This window comes from Camelina sativa, chromosome 20, assembly GCF_000633955.1.
Source record: "Camelina sativa cultivar DH55 chromosome 20, Cs, whole genome shotgun sequence".
Lineage (NCBI taxonomy): Eukaryota > Viridiplantae > Streptophyta > Magnoliopsida > Brassicales > Brassicaceae > Camelina > Camelina sativa.
Genome location: NC_025704.1, coordinates 8,448,576 through 8,471,736, shown reverse-complemented (window position 1 = coordinate 8,471,736; position 23,161 = coordinate 8,448,576). Strand labels below are relative to the sequence as shown.

Below are 23,161 nucleotides of genomic sequence, written 5' to 3'. Positions count from 1 at the left end.
TATAAACAGAGAACACTGTACAGTTTACAATTAATGAGAATAATAATCAATTCTTCATCTTGTTCCTTAAGCTCAATTCAGAGTTTGTTACAGTCTGTTAGCACCAAGTCAGTATATGGCCTTGTAATTGTCACACTAGTCTATGCATTCTCTAATCCAACTCTTGATATTTCATAAAATATATATGCATTAATTGCTAATTTATATAACTTAATTGTCTTCGATTTTTCAAGTTGAATGATGTTGGGTACGTTGATCTTTTGTTAAACGAGTATATATGTTGTCTTTGATCATCAAAATTCTTTTGATATCTTATAACTAATTAAGCACCAGGACACTTTGGTTTCTAAATGATGTAAAGACTTGGAGGAAAAAGAGCATTTCACATTAGACAAAATTAGTTTTACCCAAAGTTGTTACTTCCACTTATCTTCTTGCACATGTAGTTGAACGTGTAGTTTGATGACTCGGTGCTGAATAATAAGAGGAAACAATTACTAAATCTTTGAAACAGTTACATATAATTTCATATAAATAAAATTTTAATGTACTTATTTGTATCAAATTCGGATCTTAAAATCAGAACTAATGAATTCTAATGGATTATTTGCATTATCCAAATTCGGATTTATTCACTCTAGATATTTGATTTTTTGGATCAGATAAGAAAAAATTGCATACTAGCTATTGGATCCCGAATAACAGTTTCACGACCATGAAGATCCCACTTGTGTTGTACGCAACCCTATGATCTTAACAAACATAAGATATAACAATGAACAAAAATTAAAACTAATTTCTTATACAGAGGGAAATATCTCAAACTTTTTAACTTTCATAGTTAATTATTACCTTTTCAAAATAGAAGTACATATTTTGTTAAGTGTAATCAGCTATTTATTTATCAGTTAATGATTACACAAATAATTTCAACTGTTTAAAATAGAAGAAAATCTAATAATAATTATCAATACAATAAAAGAAGAAGATAATTGTGAAGTGAACTTAGTTCAGTGGCAGGAGGTAAGTCCATTTGCAGAAGGCACCATCACACCCGGGATCGAGTTCTGGCTCCTACGAATGTAGGAATTTGGCTAATGGGTCGTCCAGTTGTGGCCCAATGGTTGACAAATAAAAAAGAAGAAGATAATTTTCTTCAATGTTGACACATCAGCATTAACATTCAAGCTGATGTTGACACATCAATTACAACAGTTAACCAATTAAAATATAAGAATTAATACAATTCAGCATATACTGCCAATAAAAATTGAATTACGTTCCACGTGTACTATGTCTCCCACATATTTTTTTTTCACAAACTTGCTATCTAAATTAAAACATATGTGTCCAGCCAAGCCCACAACCCAATTTAAAACAAAACTCAATGTTAACTTATATTTTTTCAAGTTTGTATCTTCTCAAATAGTTAGTTACAAGAAAAAGACATAATAAACCTAAATAAAAAACTCCCCTTTTTAGTTGCTGCTTCATTCTATTTTTTTTTTCCAATTTGAATTCCACCAAGTTAAACAAAAACCGAGATTGTGAATCATGTGGGAAATAAAACACATGGCCATCCCGAATCTAATGACTGTTATGTAAGTTTTGTTTTCCTGATTTACCTTTGTGTTTGTGGTTTTGGGTAGAAGAGAAGTTTTGATTTTTTCTGACTGAATCTCGTTACAAATTTGGTATTCGCTGATTCGGGGGTAGAAGTGAAATTTAACTTTTTGGGAGTATTTCTTTGTTAGGTGAGTGATGATTATGAATAATACCGACAACTTTCTAATGTAAACAAGTTCTGGCTTGTGAACATTGTCCACATTGGTATGGAACTATAGGATTTAGCTCAAAGGTGTTTGTTTTAGATATATTAATAAATTATTTTATGAATTAAACTGCAGTTGATATCGAATTGAATATGTGAGCTCATATTCAGGGCAGAGTTGCTTTTGTTTAATTTTTCTTAATCTGAAATTAAGTTTTCGGAAGTTTTTTTTTTATTGCAGTTTAAGAATGCTAACCCAATCGAAGGAACTTTATTTGGTAAACAGAAGAGTGTGGCACAGATCAAGCAGAATTCATTAACATCAACATTAGTGGATAAGCAAAGGGTTGAGTTAGCTAGGAAGAATGTGAGAGCTCTTCATAACAATTTTAAAGGTGATTAGGTGAACAATTGTGTTTTAGAAAATATTATATATCGGTTGTTCAAAAAATATTAAAAAATTATATAATATGACTAAACTAGCTTAGTTTAACTGGCAACAAGAATGAGAAAAAAATGGAACCTATGAGAGAAAGTCTACTTGATATGAGCAGAAGCCATGGTATGGAAGTTCTCCCATGACCTACCTGCACCGAATTAGTTTTAGATTGCTAAAAACCTCTTAATCTCAACAATTTCTCTACAAAGAAAAAACTATGATTTCAATTTGTCTACAAAAGCTAAATAGAGAAGCCAAGAACATGGTCAACAAACCATGTCAATTATCTAGATAAATCCACTAAAAGAACAAGACAAGTCAATAGAAAATAACATCTATAGATTCAAAGAAAGGCTTAAGCATGCAGCTGTCGAATCAATAAAATCAAAATTGAAATCAAATTGACCGATTCCTAGAAATACATGATTGGAGTGAACTAACGCGACTTTGAGTTGAGAAGAATAGCTTTGTTTTCAAGAATTTGGTGACATTGAGCGGAGATAGAGTTAAAGTATATGTGAGTCAACATGGTATGACATGAGGTGGTTGAAGAGAGTCAACAAGGATGAGATTAGGATAGTGTCTCTTGTTCAGGAGGCCGAGGCTTTCACAAGCTAGATATGTCTACAAATAATAATTTTTCTAACAATAAAACAAAACACTATAAAACAATTATGTGATTAAATATGTATAGACTACAAAAAAGTACACCACAAATTCAAACTACACTAATATATTTCCCACAAAAATTAAAGAAAATAAAACAGAACATGCATTAGAGTTAGTTAGGCTAATTATACAATTAAGTATTTAAGTTACCCGATTTAAATGTAAACATTTATAAGCTGTCTTAAATTTGAGATTTCTCTATTTTATTTTATTAATGCATATTTCTATCTTATCATTGTACCATAGTTTTTACAGTTAATTCAATTCTTAAAAAAAAATATTTTTTCACTAGTTCAATCTTATTATATAAAGCTTGATGTCAAAGTTACTTATTAACGAGATCGTGACACGTGTCAAATATATTGATTAGATGTTGACACATGTCAATTTTTTTTTATATAAGCATAGTAGAACAGCTAATTATATTTACAAAATTTTACATGTTTATATTTTAAAAATATAAATAAAAAAGGAAAACTAACAAAATCAATATATTTTTCATTGTATGTTAATTATATATTATACGTGTGTTCCCAATAAAATTTGACATGTGTAAGCAAAAACGAAATTAATTAAGCATATATATTAATCAATATATAATGAATAACAAAGTTAGAAAGAATACCATAAGTTATTTAACATAATTTTAGTCCGATATAAATTGTATTTATTGTTGTAATATAAATTTTTATTGTAAATACGCACACAAAATTTTAAAAGAATAATGAACTTAAAAAGAAAAAATTTCAATACATGATGTGTATTAGTATAGTTTTACATATTTTATTTTAAAGATTTTAATGCATGTAGTAATATGAGAAACCTGAAAAACAAAAAAAGAGTTTGTAGGAATGAATTTTTGGTTAATTGATGAAAATTGAAAAAAGCATTACTTATGAAATTATGATATAGAAGAATAATATAGTTGTCCCAGAAAAAAATAGAAGAATAATATTTAGGATATTTTTGGATTTCCAAAATTTTTGTGGATGCTAACTGATTTCATAAGGATAATAAGTAATTGTCAATTTAAAGTTTAATAATAATTCATAAACTAAAATAGTTTTTTTTTATAAATTTAAAGTTTAAATTTTTTTTGATATTATTATGTTAATTTTTATTAATCTTAGATAGTCAAACGTGATTACTAAACTGAATGTCTAACGATGAAATTTATTCTTATTAAAATTTTTTCAAATATTAATATGTAACATATTTTAAAAAATCATTTAAGAATATTAGTACTAGTTTCTATGTTTGATTTTATAATTTTAACACATGTATTTTTGTAATACATATGTTAAAACACAAGATAATTCGAAATAGATTATAATTTATATGAATGAATCTTCAGTTATTTGATGAGAATGTCTTTATATCTTTATATATGTTTTATTTTATAAATTTCATTCATTTAAAATTGATTATGACATGAGGTAAAATTAGTACTTATGAGGTAACAACATAACAAATAAATGTTAAATAATGTTGATTCAGATTTTCTGCAAATTATATTTTGTTAATTTTTATTTGTATTTTCAATTATTACTAAGATAGAGATTTGATATGATGTTTTAATTGTGTTTGATATAAAATATTTAGTTTTATGCATTAAGATGAAATGTATAATTTAACGTAAAAAATAGTTTATTATGATAGTATAGATATTTAAATGGTACTCCCTGTCTTATAAGAGTTTTGGGTAAAATCATATAGATTAATAAACAATAAATATTATGTCATTTATAAAACTTCAACCAATACGAAATATACTGCATAGTTCAAATAGTCATAAATTTTTATATTAATATAAATTATACATAGAAATTTGAGAAATTATTATAAAATAGAGAAAAAGCCTTAAAGCTCTTATATAATAGAACTTGGGGAGTATTAAAATGAAATATGAGAGGTTCATATTCAATATGAAAATGTTACAAGATAAAATTTAAAAATATGTATACTACTACTTAATAATTTTTAATATATATATTTTTTAATTTTTACCCGCGTAATAACGTGGGTATTATCTAGTATATCTATAAATAATTACAAAAAATATTCCACGGTATAGCGCAAGTCTAACCTAGTAATAATAATAATGATATATTTGTAGTCTTTTCCACAGAATTTATCTTATGGTATTTATCGAAACTCTACAAATTCAAATATAGATATTTTACAACGCCAATGGTTTTAAAAAAAAGAGCCAATATTCCCACTTTCTGAATCAATATTTATTAGTTATCGGCTAGAAAATATTTATCAATATCTATACTAGTATTTTTGCAGCAGTTTTTGCTCAAAAAAACTTTTTGGAAAGTTTTTACATTTAATGCATTAACTTTAATATTAGTTACCAAAATTTAAAAATTAATTATAGGTAAGATTTAAAAAAATAAGGAAATCTTTCTACCTCATTCAAACATAAATATATTATTCCCTTTCATTTTTATTTGAATTTATATTTAAATTATCTTGAATTATTCTATAATACATTTAATAAAAATTGTGATTTTTTCATGCATATGATGTAATACAAAATTTTAAAAACGGACATATATTACTCAATCAAAATAAAAAATACGGGTACAATATCCCACATCGTCTAAAAAATTGGGCAATGGTTTAGAGTCATACTATAATAGAGACCAAAATGATTCTGAATACAAATGAGTAGAAACCTTGATTTATCAGACATTAAAACTTTAAAAACTTTTATTTGGTTTATTCCGGTTCTTTATTTTAAAGATTTTTAAAAGGTTTAAAAACTTTTATTTTGTTTATTCCGGTTCTTTCTTTTAAATATTTTTAAAAGGTTAAATATGAAAAAATATTTAAAACCTTTAAAAAGTTAAATATGATAAATATTATACCGTAGATACACAATAAATATTAAAAATTAAGATGATATAATGTAAGTTAAAATATCTTGGGACGGAGTTATATAGCAGTACGGGTTTTATCGATATTTATATAAATTAAAAAATATCATTAATTCGGTGTTACAAGGGTAAAACATCATTTCATTATTTTGTTAACACTGTCAGTATTAGAGAATAGACATATCTAATTAAATTGATTAAATTATATAAACAATAAATTCTATTGCAGTATTATATGGTTTATTTAACAATTATTATATAATTATAATATATTTATCTAACAAATACAACTTATAATTTAAATATTTTAGTTATAAATAATTTTGCTGCGCGGTGTACCGCGGGTCTTAATCTAGTTTATTAGTTATCGGCTAGAAAAAAACTAATAAATAGATGGCTTATGGTCCAGCTTCTGAATTGTCAGCCCAACTTGAACACGTTAAAAAACATTAAACTTGATTAGCCCAAAACTGTGTTGAATTGGAATAGAGATGAATGATATAGCCTAATCAAAGAGAGGTTCGGTTTGAAACAGAGGATATATTAGATTCGGTTTTGTTGTTGCTGTACTACATTATTTTTTAAAAAGACCTTTTTCTCAAGATAACGATCATTTTATAATTTATACAAGTCCAAAATATTATCTAGATCGAAATTAAATAGAAAAATATGTACAATAACATCATATTTCATTATATATCATAAAATATTCCATTGATAAATATACATAGATTATTCGAAATTATCAAAATCTTGCTTAAACCTCTATATAAGCCCTAACGTTTTACCATCGTAAAACCATCACAAGAAAAGTAAATTGTTTCTTACTCTCCTTCAACAAAACTCTATCTTCCCAAGAATTCAGAAAAGAAGATGAATACTCCAACAGTTCTTGTTGCTATGATTCTCTTTACATGCTGTGTCACATCCCAAGTCACAGCAAGGATTTTGGAGGAGCCAACTCCATCATTACGTAATGAAAAGCTCCAGTGGTGGTACCACAGGCCACGTTTCCCATCCCCTAGAGCCGGAAGAGCCTTGCCACTCCCGGCTGGCCACTTCCACCCAACTCCATTCAACCCACCACCGGAAGTTGCCAAATGCTTGGCTGATTGCAAGGAGGTAAAAACTTGTTTTGCAGATATCAGAAAAGCATTCATCACTCACAAACCCGCTATTGGATCTGATTGTTGCGCCGCAATCCAAAATATGAAAGAAGATTGCGTGAAGACCGTGTTTGGATCTTTCCATAACCACTTCTTCAATGGCGTTATCAAAAGACATTGCTCTAACAAGGCGGTTTCATCTCCTGCTACATCTCCTGCCCCTTCGCCAGCTTAGGGTTTCTTTTTTTTTTTGTTAGAATTGGAAATATTGATTTAATAGGGTTTTTTTTTTTTTTTTTTTTTAAGTTATGTTATTTATATAATCCACTTTGATCTTGATATACAATTCGTTCTACCTATTCGAATAACAACAGAAAGTTTTTTATAATTGAGTTTTTTTTGTTCAACATCTATATAATATAATTTAGTTAACTTCTAATTTCAGTTCTTTAATCTACGATGATCCTTTTTTTTTTTAATTATTACAAGTAGTATTTGAGTTTTATGCTGAATCGAATCTCGGTTTTGGTCAGGATTCTACAGTCATATAAAACAAAATTAAAAGAAGGTAAATTCGTTTCCATTGCTTTAATTATGAGGTAGCAGTCAAAATTCACTTGGAAGGTCAAAGATTCAAGTATTCAAGTTTATAGAAAGAAAGGAAAAAAGCAATGGTAGAAGAATCAGCCTTCAATAATAAAAGCAATGATATCAAACGATAATACAAAACAAAATAAAACGAAACTTGGTTCAATAATAATGGAAAGGAAACCTTCAAATCTCCAAATTCAATGCAAACGCATTATTAATAAAGTCTTCAAACATTTTTCATAAAATATTCGATTAACAGATACCATTCGTCTTATTCTTCCGGTCAGAGACAAACTTCTTCCAGCCTTTGATGATGTCTCTCTGCTTCTCGATATCGATATCGCTTTTCTTAACCGTCACCACCAAGTTATCGCTGTTAGCTTCACTCTTCACTTCCCCAAGTGATATTTTGTGGATCACTCGCGAAGAAAGCTCATCGAGCTATTAACCAAAAAAAAAAAAAAAGCTCATCGAGCTCATGCATCACTTTCTCAATATCGCTCACAAGTCTTTCAGCGAGTGTTCTAGAGAAATCTTCTCTGATAACCACTCGAAGAACAGTTACGTGTTGTGCATCTGGAGGCTTTGTATAGGCTGGTAGCTTCTATATGCATCAAAGTTCGTGGGTTCGAACTCTCATACAGGCATTATTATTACTCTTTCTCTTGTTTTTTACTTTCTATATTTTATTATTTATAATTTATATATTTATGAAAAATTACATATAAAAATTGCTTTAGACCTCTATTATCTTAGGACCGGCACTGCCTCTAATTGACCGCCTGAACAACAAGTAAACGATAACAACTTTGGGAGAAAAAAATCAAATCACAGCTTCTTGATTTTTTCTTTAATAATTTCTTCGATTCTCCTCTCTCTCTCTTTCTCATGGGATCAATTAGTACTTTAGAAATAATATAAAAATAAATTAGTACTTTTTTTTACTTGTCTGACGATTCCTTTATCAATATGCTTATTTATACAATTCTGGTTTTCTGTAATAAGTCTATATGTTTCCTCGTTCCCTTCGATCAGTTCCTCTTACTTATTATTAGTATTCTATGTATACTTCGTATTTTCATAATTTACACTCTCTTTTAGCAAACATTTTTCTTATTTTTTACATAGAAAATATTAACCCAGTTACTGACTTTTTAATAACCAGGCTAAAGACACTAAAATATTAAAATGTAAACACATCCAAAATATAGAGTTCTGTTTGTTTTAACTATAATACAATTCAAGAAGATCCAATTCCACATTTAAATTCTATAAACTATTTTTATGAAAGGAATAACTGAATTAATTAAGAGTTGAGCCAACAAACAATGAATAGTTTAGTTGAATATGCATTTAATGTTAGGAAAATATATAACCAAAGAAATAATACATCAATAATAATTAAATGCTGAGATTTAAAAAAAAAACAAAATCTAACAAAATATTTAATATCTGTAAATAAATAAAGATAAGAACAATAAAATGTGGGTGGACCAAAAAGAAAATTACTGAGAATAGAGCTTTTTTTTTTTGGCTACCTGCACTGCATGTAGATCTCTCCAAAATTTGTATTAATTATGTGGTAGTTTTATTGGTTCGGTCACATTATTTACGTTAAGTTTTAAATATGCATTTAAATTTTAATGTTAGAAAAATATAGCCAAATAAACAATATAAATAAAGAATAATTAAATTCTGATAAAAAATAAACTTACTAAATGTAATAATTAAATATAACAAAATATTTAATATCTATAAATAAAGAAAAAAGAAGAAGAAAATCTGGGTGGACCAAAAAGATGTGATATTCCCATTTTTATTAGAGTGTAAAGTAAAATAAAAGATTCACTAGCTTTCTACTCTATTAGTAGCCTTTAGTAGCCTTTTCTTTGTGTAGCATTTTTGTGTGACTTTTCCATTTTTATTAGTAGACTTTTCTTTTTTTGCATATATGATCTTCCCATATTTGATAGAGTAAGTTATAAGAAAAGAAAAAAAAGATTAACGATCAATAAGCTAGTTTAATCACCATCTTTTATAAGAGATGACGACCAAAAACCTTCCAGAGGATTTGGTGGTAGAAATACTTTCTAGGATTCCGGTTGTATCTTTGACACGGTTACGATCAATATCCAAAGGATGGAATGTTTTGATCAAAGATGGGAGAGTACTTGTTAAGAAGCACTCTACTAATGCTTCGAACTCCTCTCTGGCTCTCATGTTGATTTGATTATAGGCTTTATATAGTGAGATTCAATTTCCATTGAATTTACACTAACGTTGCTTCCTCTGTTAAGATAACTGGAAAATTTAGCCTAAAAGATCCTCTTTCTTCCGAAAAAGTCGATATATGCGACGTCTTTCACTGTGAGGGATTATTGTTATGCACTACCAAAGACAATAGACTAGTTGTTTGGAATCCATGTTCAGGGGAAACTAGGTGGGTTCAACCTAAAAATCCTTACAAAGAATTCGATTTATTTGCTTTCGGTTAAGATAACAAATCATCTTGTTACAAAATCTTGAGGATTGGTCGATCTCGTCATGGTACCATATTTCAAACTGAGAACGAAATCTAGGACTTCACCTCCAATTCTTGGAGGGTTGTTGTTGGTAAGACTATAGAATGTTCCATTGTAGAGGATGATCACACTACGAAGATTGTTACAGAAATTGACGACACTCATGGCATGTATGTGAAGGAGAATATTGTTATAAAGGGGGTGACAACACTCGTTGCATGTATACGAATGGAAATACTTACTGGCTTGTTTTTACTACAAACTTACGTGAACACCACTATAATTATCTCTTACTAAGATTTGATTTCTCTACATAGATATTTGGTAATGTGCTTTTTCCAGGAGACAATATATATGCATGTTTTCCTTTGGCTTTATCTGTGACTAGAGAAGGGCAACAACTTTGTATATTGCTAAATTGTGCCCTTAGGGCCAACCATTATTACATATAGATAGCATCCAAGAGTGAGTACCGGAGCAATATCATGGACCAAGTTCCTCACTGTGTGGGACGATGGTCCCATCTATTATTTTGGGTTTAGGCATTTTAGGACTGGTGGGTTGAGTTTCTTGGCTGACCATGAGAAGGAAATTCTATTGACTCGTAATAAAAACAGCCACGACCAATATTCAAAGAACATCATATACATTATGGGAAAGGGTAAATACATAGAATTGGATCATCATAGCGCAAAACCTACACATGAATCTCCTACCCCATTTCTCTTCTGCTATGTTCCAAGTTTGGTTCGAATCCAGCATTGTCTCTAGTTCTTTGCAAGAGGCAAAAGGCTAGGGAAGCACCAAGTCAGTATATGGCCTTGTAATTGTCACACTAGTCTATGCATTCTATAATCCAACTCTTGATATTTCATAAGATATATATGCATTAGTTGCTAATTTATATAACTTAATTGTCTTCGATTTTTCAAGTTGAATGATATTGGGTACGTTGATCTTTTGTTAAACGAGTATATATGTTGTCTTTGATCATCAAAATTCTTTTGATATCTTATAACTAATTAAGCACCAGGACACTTTGGTTCTAAATGATGTAAAGACTTGGAAGAAAAAGAGCATTTCACATTAGACAAAATTAGTTTTACCCAAAGTTGTTACTTCCACTTATCTTCTTGCACATGTAGTTGAACGTGTGGTTTGATGACTCGGGGCTGAATAATAAGAGAAAACAATTACATATAATTTCATATAAATAAAATTTTAATGTACTCATTTGAATCAAATTCGGATCTTAAAATCAAAACTAATGAATTCCAATGGATCATTTGCATTATCCAAATTTGGATTTAGTCACTCTAGATATTTGATTTTTTCGGGTCAGACAAGAAGAAATTGCATACCAGCTATTGGATCCCGAATAACAGCTGCACGACCATGAATATCCCACTTGTGTTGTACGCAACCCTGGAATAATTGATCTTAACAAACATAAGATATAACAATGAACGAAAATTAAAACTAATTTCTTATACAGAGAGAAATATCTCGAACTTTTTAACTTTCATAGTTAATTATTACCTTTTCAAATTAGAAGTACATATTTTGTTAAGTGTAATCAGCTATTTATTTATCAGTTAATGATTACATAAATAATTTCAAATGTTTAAAATATAAGAAAATCTAATAATAATGATCAATACAATAAAAGAAGAAAGGAATTCTCTTCAGTGTTGACACATCAGCATTAACATTCAAGTTGTTGTTGACACATCAATAACAATAGTTAACCAATTAAAATATAAAGATTAATACAACTGATCATATACTGCCAATAAAAATTGAATTATGTTCCACGTGTACTATGTCTCTCACATATTTTTTTCACAAACTTGCTATCTAAATTAAAACATACGTGTCCAACCAACCCCACAACCCAATTAAAAACGAAACTCAATATTAACTTATATTTTTTCAAGTTTGTATCTTCTCAAATAGTTAGTTACAAGAAAAAGACATAATAAACCTAAATAAAAAAACTCCCTTTTTTAGTCGCTGCCTCATTCTATTTTTATTCCGATTTGAATTCTGAAACGATCCGATCCGTCTTTTTTAATAATAAACAATACAGAAATCTGTTCCCAAACAGAAAGTCTCCCATTCCACCCTCCAGAATTCTCAGGTAAGGCAAAGGTACACCTCTTCTGCACCTAATCCTCCTCCTATCATCAACAAGAATTTCAAAGAGAGAAAAACTGTTTTGCAGTTAACCAAGCCACGAGATTATCGTAGAGTGCTTGTTTCTTCTGTTGATGATTTTGCATGACATAAGAGAAGCACACCCATCCCTAAATCCCGCCCTGGTCCTGTTCCTAACATCCTTGGCAGACCTCATGCACCTAAAGCTTATACACCACCTTGGATGAAGAGGAATTCAATACCATGTTCTGCTCCTCCAGATGCCTGAGCTCCAACACAGTCAAGCTAATGACTGAAAACAAGCGCTTAGTGGGAGGCAACCCACTGGTAGGTTTTTCTTTTTCTTTTGATTTTGATTTTTATTTATTTTATTTTTATTTTTGCTTTCCTCTTACTTGATAACACTGGGGACAGTGTTGTTTAAGTCTGGGGGAGGTTAGTTACTAACTATGATTTCTGTTTTTGAGTTTCAGTTGTGTCAGTCAAAACCATAAAGTTTGACTCAAATTTTTCAAATTNATCTCTTACTTTGGGGCTGGAAATCAGTGAACTAGACTTCTTCTTCAGGTCATACAAGACAGTGCAATTTTTCAAAGTACGTCTCCCCTCTCTCTTCCCTTCAGTGCTTTAAGAAAAAAATAAAGAATAAAAGATGAGATGATTTTGATCAGTTTAGAGGGGTAGGTAAATTACCACTGACCTCCTTATTCTACTCTTGAGTCGAATGATCACACAAAGCTTGGAAGTGAGGGGTAGGTAAATTACCGATGACCCCGGTATTCGCTTACACCTTTGATTTAGAAAAAAAAAAAGAAAAGAAAAAAAAATTGGAAGTGAGAAAAGGGAGAGGAAAGGAGATGTAAGAAGAATGTCTTGGCCTGAAGAGAGTCCACATGCCACTGATCAATACACCCAAGGTAAGAATTCACCTTATTTATGCTTTAATATTGACTAATGAGATGACAATGGAGATTTCAGAGATTCCAAGGGATTGTGGGATTTGAGTAAGGAATGTTGATGCTTATCATGGTTGAGTATAAGAAGTAAGTTCTTGAGTCAGGTAAATGAAGAGTGTGAATAAGAATAATCTGCAATTGATTGAGTTCCCTGTTTTCAAACCTCTTTCACAGGTCTAAGCTTATGTTTTGCTTGAGGGCAAGCAAAGGCTAAGTCTGGGGGAGTTGATATATCATGGGTTTTGTGGTTTTTAACCATGATATAAGGAGTCTTTTAGTGTCTTTTCATTTGTTTTCTAGGATGTTTTTCGAGTCTTTACAGGTTTTCTAGGATTTTGGCATGAAATGAGCAAAGTGGAGCAATTTGGATCAGTTTGGAGCAATAATCCACAAGAAATCAACTTGGAATCGATCAGAGGAGATGGTGTCGATCGACACTGCTTAGAATCGATCGACACCCAGTCCAAAACGACGAGAGAGCCAAATTTGGAAGTTTTACAAAGTTGCCCGAAGTTTTCCATATTTGCAAGACTAGTCCCTGACGTGTTTTAGGACATATATATATAGTTTTTAGGTTTTCCAAACCCTTAAGTTTTATTCTATCAATTTTTATTTTTCCTGCAACCCTGTGAGATTTTGAGAGCTTTGGGAGAGAGAGATCAGATCTGCTTTGTAGAGAAGAATTCTTGAACTCCTTCTTATTCTTTTAATCTATATTGCTTATTATTCAGAATCATGTCTTGTTCTTCATTGATTATGTCTGATTAGTTTGCTTGTTAGGTTTAGGGTTTTTCACAGGGATTTTATGAATTGTTAGATCTGTTTATTTAGGATTCATTATCTATCTAGATCTTCATCTTAGGTTGTTCTTCATATTAATCCTTGATTGGCCATCTAGAATTAATACTTTAGGAAAATAAATTGATATGGGAATATAATTGATTTTCCTGATAAAACCTTTTGATGAACAAAATTACTTCTTACAAAGAGATTTGATTTAATAATTTTGTGAACAATCTAAACCAGATTTTATTGCTGATTTTTAACCTAGAATTTTGCAAAGAGATTTGGATTTTCTGGTTTTAAATTTAGATATTATTTGCAGTGAGAACTGATTTATTTTACAAAAGTGTTTAGAGTTCTAGATCTGTTCTTAATTGTTTGAATCCTAATTTATTGATTGATTTAATATTTCATAATTTCCTGAGAAATTCCCTAGGCCTAGCTTTTTGATCTTCTGAATTTACAACAGCTTTATTTAATATTTTGCATTGCTATTTTTAATTCAATTTAATCTATTTAGCATAATTATAAAACTCTATAATTTATTGTGTAGTCTTGAGTCCTTGTGGAATTCAACCCCTAAGTACTGCATTTACCTCTTAATTTGAGAGAGTAGCTCTAGGGTAAATTTGAGCATATCAGAGTGTCTCTTGTTCACGAGGCCGAGGCTTTCACAAGCTAGATATGTCTACAAATAATAAATTTTCTAACAATAAAACAAAACACTATAAAACAATTATGTGATTAAATATGTATAGAGTATAGACTACAAAAAGTACACCACAAATTCAAACTACACTAATATATTTCCCACAAAAATTAAAGAAAATAAAACAGAACATACATTAGAGTTAGTTAGGTTATTTATACAATTAAGTATTTAAGTCTATCCTATTTAAATGTAAACATTTATAAGCTGTCTTATCATTGTACCATAGTTTTTACAATTAATCCAATTTTTAAAAAATTATTTTTTCAATAGTTCAATATAACTTTAAATAATTACAAAAATATCCAGCAGCATAGCGCTAATCTAACCTAGTAATAATAATAATGATATATTCGTAGGCTTTTTCCAGATACGTAATCTATCTTATGGTATTTATTGAAACTCTACAAATTCAAATATAGATATTTTACAACGCCAATGGTTTTAAAACAAAAATCAATATTCCCAATTTCAGAATCAATAATTATTAGTTATCGGCTAGAAAATATTTATCAATATTTATTAGTTATCGGCTAGAAAATAACTAATAAATAGATGTCTTATGGTCCAGTTTCTGAATTGTCAGCCCAAATTGAACACGTTAAAAAACATTAAACTTGATTAGCCCAAAACTGTGTTGAATTGGAATAGAGATGAATGATATAGCCTAATCAAAGAGAGGTTCGGTTTGAAACAGAGGATATATTAGACTAGATAAGGACCCACCCGATGGGCGGGTTAAAAGTTTTGTAAATATAATTAAATTTAATAAAAATATATTAAATATATATTGTATTTTATTTATAAATTTTCTTTTTATTATAATACACTGATTATCCATATACAAATATTTTATGTATGTTACCATTAAAAGTGTATTTTTTACACTTAGGTATATTGTATGTTACAAATATATTATTTACCACCACCTAAAAAATGTCTATATGAAAAAATTAAGCCAACTATTATATGTCTCTTTACTTTCACTTTTGCAAAATTTCTTTAATCACTTAAATTGTTGGCTCAAAAAAAAAATTGAATAAAAAATAAATTACATTACAATAGTGTATGACTAACCATGGAGAGAACCTCGGCTCTGCCCTCCTTCCTTATGGAGAGAACCTTGTGTCCAACCTCCTCCACCATAGAGAGAACCTTCGCTCAGCCTTCGTCTCTTGGGGAGATAACCTTGCGTCCAACCTCCCCCACCTTCCTCCCTTAGGGAGATAACCTTGCGTCCAACCTCCTCCGCCATAGAGAGAACTTCGGCTCTGCACTCCTCCTGTGTGGAGAGAACATGTTCACGTCTTTTAGCTAACTCAAAGTGGTTTCCTCTAGCAACCAATGAATCTAAAGACTCTTATCTAACATCACAAAATCTTTTGATAGTAACTAATGTTAAATTTTCCAATGTAATCAAAGAAGTTTCTTTGACACACCATGATGTAGCCTCTGTCTCCAAGCTCCTATAGATCTGTCAACAATGATTTATGTTTTTTCAATTTATCTATGTTTGTTGTAAGCTTTTGTTTGATTAGCCTATTTTATCCAACTATTAGGTTGATGATCTTCTCCTTTTTATCTCTTTTTAAAATTGAACAAATGGTAACAATTGTGTTTGCACAACAAAAAGGTTTATGACCAACCAATCAAAGTTGAGAAATTAGAAGAAAATTAATTTGACATAATTAAAAAAAATAATAGAAAATTATAAGCACGGTAATATATGAACTTCCAATAATTCAAAGATGAATATAAAAATTAAATAAAACAATCAAAAACTACTACAATAAAATTTTAAAATACAGTATTAGAAATGAAGATGCATATATTAATCTTCCATATTTTTTTTCCGGTAAACATGTTAATCTCACCTATTCTAACTGAAAAATTAGAAAGTATGAGTATATTTTGGTTTTAAAAAATAAGGAAAATTTGCCTTCACATTAAAAAAAGCTTCACCAATAGAACAAAGTTGAAAGCAATATTTTTGAATAGATTATTTTGTTAGATGAATAATATGAGACGATCTATGTTTATATAGAAGTGAGTATTTACATTTTTTAGAATTAATAATTTTCTGTATATTTTCCTTAATCCCTTTTCTATCTTTTTGTATAATTAATAAGTAAAAAAAAAATTATAATTTCGAATTTTATGAATTATATATATATATATATAATCTCCTTATAATTATTTAAAAAACTGCTTTATTTTTACAATTTTTTGTAATTATTTTTTTATATTATTAATATTGTTTAAAACAATTTTATTTGTTTTTGTCATAATCTTAAATTTTTTTTATTAAATATTAACTTTTACACATGTCAAGATTTCAAATTAGTAACTTGACACATGTCAAAATCATGGTAAATACACCTCTCTATATAAGCAAATAGATGATCTTATGATCATAGAAATTATTTTATTCTGATCGTTAAAATTGACACTTGTCACGATCTGATGAGTTACTAACTTTGATATGTGATTTCTGATCGTTAATATTGACATGTGTCACGATCTGATTAGTTACTAACTTTGATATTTAATTGTTAAAACTGACATGTGTCACAATCTGGTGAATATTTAACTTTGATCTATGATCGTTAAAACTAACACATGTCACGATCTGGTGAGTTACTAACTTTGAGAACTAAGGTTTATATAATAAGATTCGGTTTTGTTGTTGTTGTACTCCATTATTTTTTAAAAAGACTTTTTTCTCAAGATAACGATCATTTTATAATTAATACAAGTCCAAAATATTATCTAGATTGAAACTAAATAGAAAAATATGTACGATAACATCATATTTCATTATATATCATAAAATTTTCCATTCATAAATATACATAGATCATTCGAAATTATCAAAATCTTGCTTAAACCTCTATATAAGTCCTAACGTTTTACCATCGTAAAACCATCACAAAAAAAAAGTAAATTGTTTCTTTTTCTCGCTCAACAAAACTTTAACTTCCCAAGAATTCAGAAAAGAAGATGAATACTCCAACAGTTCTTGTTGCTATAATTCTCTTTACATGCTGTGTCACATCCCAAGTCACAGCAAGGATTTTGGAGGAGCCAACTCCATCATTACGTAATGAAAAGCTCCAGTGGTGGTACCACAGGCCACGTTTCCCATCCCCTAGAGCCGGAAGAGCCTTGCCACTCCCGGCTGGCCACTTCCACCCAACTCCATTCAACCCACCACCGGAAGTTGCCAAATGCTTGGCTGATTGCAAGGAGGTAAAAACTTGTTTTGCAGATATCAGAAAAGCATTCATCACTCACAAACCCGCTATTGGATCTGATTGTTGCGCCGCAATCCAAAATATGAAAGAAGATTGTGTGAAGACCGTGTTTGGATCTTTCCATAACCACTTCTTCAATGGCGTTATCCAAAGACATTGCTCTAACAAGGCGGTTTCATCTCCTGCTTCATCTCCTGCCCCTTCGCCAGCTTAGGGTTTCTTTTTTTTTTTGTTAGAATTTAAAGTATTGATTTACTAGAGTCTTTTTTTTTTTAGTTTTTTTAAGTTATGTTTTTTATTTTATAATCCACTTTGATCTTGATATACAATTCGTTCTACTATTCGAATAACAACAAAAATTCTTCTATAATTGAGTTTTTTTTGTTCATTATCTATATAATTTAGTTAACTTCTAATTTCAGTTCTTTAATCTACGATGATCGTTTTTTTAACTATTATTACAAGTAGTATTTGAGTTTTATGCTGAATCAGGATTCCACAGTCGTAAAAAGGAAGGTTGAAATTATTTAATTTATTTTGAACAAGACAATGAAGAAAATTTGTTTTCATTGCTCTAATTATGAGGGACAATTGCATTTTTAGTACTTTTATTTGCATTTAAATGAGCTCGTAGACCCCATATTCGTTTTTCGAGAAATAGTGCTGAAATTACAGTTGACACCCTTACGACCAAACAAAAAACAGAAGCCAAAATGATAGATTTAACCCGAGGAAGTCTGCAATAGATATCTTTAAGGTTGATTTCAAATTGACGTCAAACGGAAGACTTAAAATAAGTCTACTCTTTAATTATAGGTTAAATTTTAATTTTAAAAATTAGAAAAAATAATTTGGTAAACCTATTGACCAAATAATAACCACATAGACTTCCTACATTGTAATAAAATAAATTTACATATAAACTAGTCAAATTAAGAGAGGAATGACTGATTAGGTTAAAATTATTTGCTTTAGGGTTTGCTTAAGTAGACTTCATCGTAAACTATTAGACTATTAGTGGTTGACTTTGTTATGTCATCAACTATTAATTTCTGGGCATTCGGTCAGAACCGAGAGAACCGAACCAACTAAACCGTAATGTTCGGTTTTCGGCAGCATCTGTGAAAAGATTAACAAACCGATCGATAAAACTAATCTGATATTTCGGTTACCAGTTCGGTTCGGCGGGACATAACCGAACGGTTATAATTAACCAAGTTATATATAACTAATTTTCACAAACCCTAATCTCCCTCATTTCTTCCACTTTCACTTTCTGCCTCTCTCTCTAGCGATAAGCGATTCTAAAACCAAAAAACCTCTAAATCGTATATTATTTTCTTCTTTACTCTTTTTTCTCTTCTTCATCTCCTTCACACCTTCTTCTTCTTCCTCCCTAGGGTTAAGAGTATTGCAACGACAGGAGAATCATGATACTGGCCGGATCTCTTCTACTCCTGCCACTGCCACGCCGCCTCCACCTCCGCACTCCTCTGACTACGCTCCTTACCCAAAACTCGACTCTACCGACGTCACTCCTCCTCCTTCCCAGCCCATCCCCGCCGCCGCCACCACCATGCCTCCGGAGTCCAATCCTTATATTTTTCCTGCCCCTGTTCCAAGAGTGAGTTCTTCTTCTCTCTATCCGATTTGTCGCATCTAATCCTATTTCTGCGTTTGATTTGTTTAATATTGATTGATCTTGGTTTTGGTGGTAGATACGATGGATTCGATTAAGGATACGCTAGGTAAATGGGGGAAGATGGCTGCCGAAGCTGGTGAACAGGTTTGTGCAGATATACTTGCCATTGTTGAGGCTGGTGAACAGGTTTGTTCTTGTTTTTTGTTCAGGAAGTATCAGTTAAACACTTGACTGGAGTTGTTATGTTCTTTGCTTTCAGACTGGTCTCTTTTCATGTCAGATTAGTTGGTCGGTGGCTCTCTTATCTTCGTCTGCAGGTTCTGTGAGTCTGGCTTCCTTGTCATTTGTGTGTTTTGGCCACAGTTTTGTCTTTTTGACGTTTATTTTTATTTTTTTGTCTAGGTTCTGCAATATCCAGAAACCAAAAGAGAAGCTCTTCTTTGAGCAAGAGCTTTCTATATCTAATATTCATGTCTTTGTCATTTAATTAAATGGGCCTCAGGAAAAAATTGAACAAGGTAGCTTAAGCTGCTTTGCATTACTCTGTTAATGATATAATCATGATATGGTCTATTTGTTAGGAATCTTATACGTAGAAGTGGTTGATATATATATTTTAGGCTACTATCGTCTTTGGTTTTCTTGTAAAAGTATATTCTTTTTTTGCAAACAGAGACACCATACTAGAAAAGCGTCAGTTGAATTATCGTAATTTGGTAGTTTTATGAATGAAGTTTTCTTTGAGATATTTAGTCTCTGTTATGCTAGCTTATCTTACAATATGAATTTAGTCGGTGGTCCAACCGTGTCGGTGGTCCAACCGTGTCGGTCGTCCAACCCACCCTCTTCTCGCCGATAGTGCTCTCACCACTCTCATCGCCAAGCCCAATGGTTCCTCCCGTGATTTCTTGTCTTCTTCTCTCGGGAGGTGGCAGAACCGTAACTCCAACTCCGATCGTGGTTTGATTCAAGCCTTTAAAACTATCGCCACCATGTCTGAAAGGTAGTCCCATTTTCTGATTTTCGTTTATCACCCCCCCTTCTGAGATATTGGATTTGGACTTTACAAAGCATTGAAAACGTTTAGATCACATGGTTTCTTAATGAGAGTACATGGTTTATGCAATGTTGTCTCCGCTTGGTGATTGGTCTTTGTATGTGCTTGCTTTGATTTATATCACGCATGCAATATGAATTTATGTCTGGAGGTATGGTGTCTTTGATTTATATCACGCATGCAATATACTCTCATGTATACAATATGAATTTAGTCTCTGTTAGATCCTTGGTGTAATAGTCATGTTGATCGCTGCAATAAATGCGAGAATTGTTTCATTAACAAGCATTATTACTCTTTCTAGCTGTACTTGCATTATGACAATGATTTAGCAGTTTCTATTCACGTACACTGGTTAAATAATTTTCATGAAATTTTTGTTTTTCTGCCTATCCCCAAATTCAACAAGAGGCCGTGATAAATCTCAATATGTTACTACAACATCAGCAAGCAAGTTGCCTACAGAACTCCCGGCAAAACAGGAACAACCAAAGTGCAAAGACAGTAAGCTCGTTCAAGCTACAGTGGGTGTGAGATGGACAATGAGAAATTGTTACGAGTTTGTGTTCGATAGTTTGTGTTCACGAAGTTATGTATAAATAATCTGCTCATTTTAATACAACAAAAACAAACCGTCTCTCATGTATCTAAACTGAGTGATCAAGAAGGAACAAAATAAAAAGAGAGTTGTGGTTTTCAAAATGCTCTTCATTTATCATAGTTTGCCAAAATTGAAACATCATTACACTTTACTTCTTCAACAGATCATCTATCACATTGAGCATTTAAAAAACTAAGAGGATCTATTCAGGAACTTGTCGACTCTATGATTAGTTGAAGTTGAGAGAAATTTCATGCAAATAGGAGGTTTAACTCCAGCTATATCAAGCACTAAACTTGGCAAAGTCCAGATTCCATCTTCACATATCAAACCAGAAGCCACTGTTGTCGCAAAAGCTTCAGTCTTTGGCGCATCTAACCTCTCCCAGACAAACAAAATAAAACTCCTCACGCACATGTCAATCGCAAAGTTAGAGATAGAATTGTTGTAGAAAAAGTTTAACTTAAATATCAATAGAAAAAGAAAATGAATATAAATTTTTTATAAAAAAATCAAAAAAAAATCAATTAAAGACTTTTTCAATTACACAGACTTCACACAGAACTCCACCACGTTGACTTCAAAAATAAGTCTAAGTTAATGACCTAACTGCCTAAGAAAACGAAAAACTTGATTTCTCCATATGTATTATATATAATCATGTCAAAAACATACAGAGGCAAGTAAATAACATATATCAAAGAATACAACAAGAAAATCTTAAAAATTATTCACCAATTTGCAATAATTTGGTTTTCAAATAATACTGACTTCATGTTCACATCAACGAGTAGACATAAAAAAGACTATACGAGGATAACTTCAAATGAAGTCTATTTCTTGGGGTCTATTTTTGCAATTACAATTTTACAAAGCAGACTGCGAATGAAGTCTACCATAACCGGTTGACTTCTTTTGTGGTCTTCCTTTGTTAATTTTTTGGTTAGTTTTGCAATTAAATAGATAAAACAAGGTAGACTTCAATGGAAAGTTCAACCGGTTAACTTCAAATATAGTCGACTATGGTTATTTTTGCAATTGACCAACCCATTGACTTTACAGTAGACTTCTGTCTACTAAGTAGACTTTAACTATCCGTCAACCAGAAAAAGTAAACTTCGTCGTGGTTAGTTTTGCAATTGACCAAGTTTGACTTTCGCCAAGTAGACTTCGTATGAAGTCTACATTAATGACGACTTCGTTTGCAGTCTGCCGTGGTCATTTTTGCAATTGACCAACAATTGCATTTTTTAAATAGTAGACTTCTTTTGCAGTCAACTAATTATTTTAATATATTTTTAATATATTAATATTACGGTCAATGCTTAAATAGTTTGGTCAATTGCAAAAATAGTCACTATGGAAGTCTACTCGTTTATTATCGTAAGAAGACTTCGTCCGGCAGTCATAACTAAAAAGTCAAGAATTTGGTCAATTGCAAAAATACACCTTAGTAGACTGCAAATGAAGTATCTGACGGAAAGATTATAATGCAGTCTGAACCATATTTTTTTGTTTTCAAATGAAATTAAGGAGACTGAAATTGCAGTCTACGGGCTCGAAACTCGATAAATTTTTAATTGCAAAATTGACCACAGAGTAGACTTTACATGATATTATGACGGTTAGACTAACAAATGAAGTCTACTTTCGCAAAAAAATCAAGGAAAATCATGAAATCTACCGGAAAATAACCTTATCGGTGGTTGTTTCGCAATGTCAAGCACCGAGGACGTCGTCTTTAGTCACCACAGAAGAAACCCAGCACCAATTTAATCACTATCCAAGAATCATGACATATAACAAGATAAATGCACTTGCAAATTTTCTTAGATTAAAATGGAGAGGAGATGGAAGAAAATGAAGTTCTCATAGCATTGGGTGTTATTTAAGCTCACAAATTTGGGTTGTTGAAGCATTAAGAGCTTCAAATTTGGTTGTTCATGGTGGTTGGAAAATTGATGGCGGTGGCACAACCGTAAATAAAAGAAGAAGATGAGGATATGGATGTAATAAACA

General features: G+C 30.8%; 2 protein-coding genes, 1 long non-coding RNA gene and 1 pseudogene across 8 annotated transcripts; all 4 read left to right on the top strand.

Moving 5' to 3' along the window:
• Positions 6,598 to 7,142, top strand: LOC104770030. The gene has a single exon (XM_010494379.1). The coding sequence runs from the start codon at positions 6,638 to 6,640 to the stop codon at positions 7,103 to 7,105; it is 468 nt and encodes a 155-aa protein (XP_010492681.1). The 5' UTR covers positions 6,598 to 6,637; the 3' UTR covers positions 7,106 to 7,142.
• LOC109131160 lies at positions 9,506 to 10,040 on the top strand (annotated as a pseudogene).
• LOC104770029 lies at positions 17,536 to 18,056 on the top strand. Its single transcript, XM_010494378.1, has one exon. The coding sequence runs from the start codon at positions 17,589 to 17,591 to the stop codon at positions 18,054 to 18,056; it is 468 nt and encodes a 155-aa protein (XP_010492680.1). The 5' UTR covers positions 17,536 to 17,588.
• LOC104756542 lies at positions 19,102 to 21,243 on the top strand. Of its 6 annotated transcripts, none has more exons than XR_764475.1 (4): positions 19,102 to 19,466; positions 19,561 to 19,628; positions 19,744 to 19,801; positions 19,887 to 21,243. It is a non-coding gene; the product is annotated as an uncharacterized LOC104756542 (long non-coding RNA). The 6 variants fall into 6 exon arrangements; XR_764474.1 differs by having other exon boundaries at positions 19,744 to 19,806; XR_764477.1 differs by having other exon boundaries at positions 19,561 to 19,670; positions 19,744 to 19,806.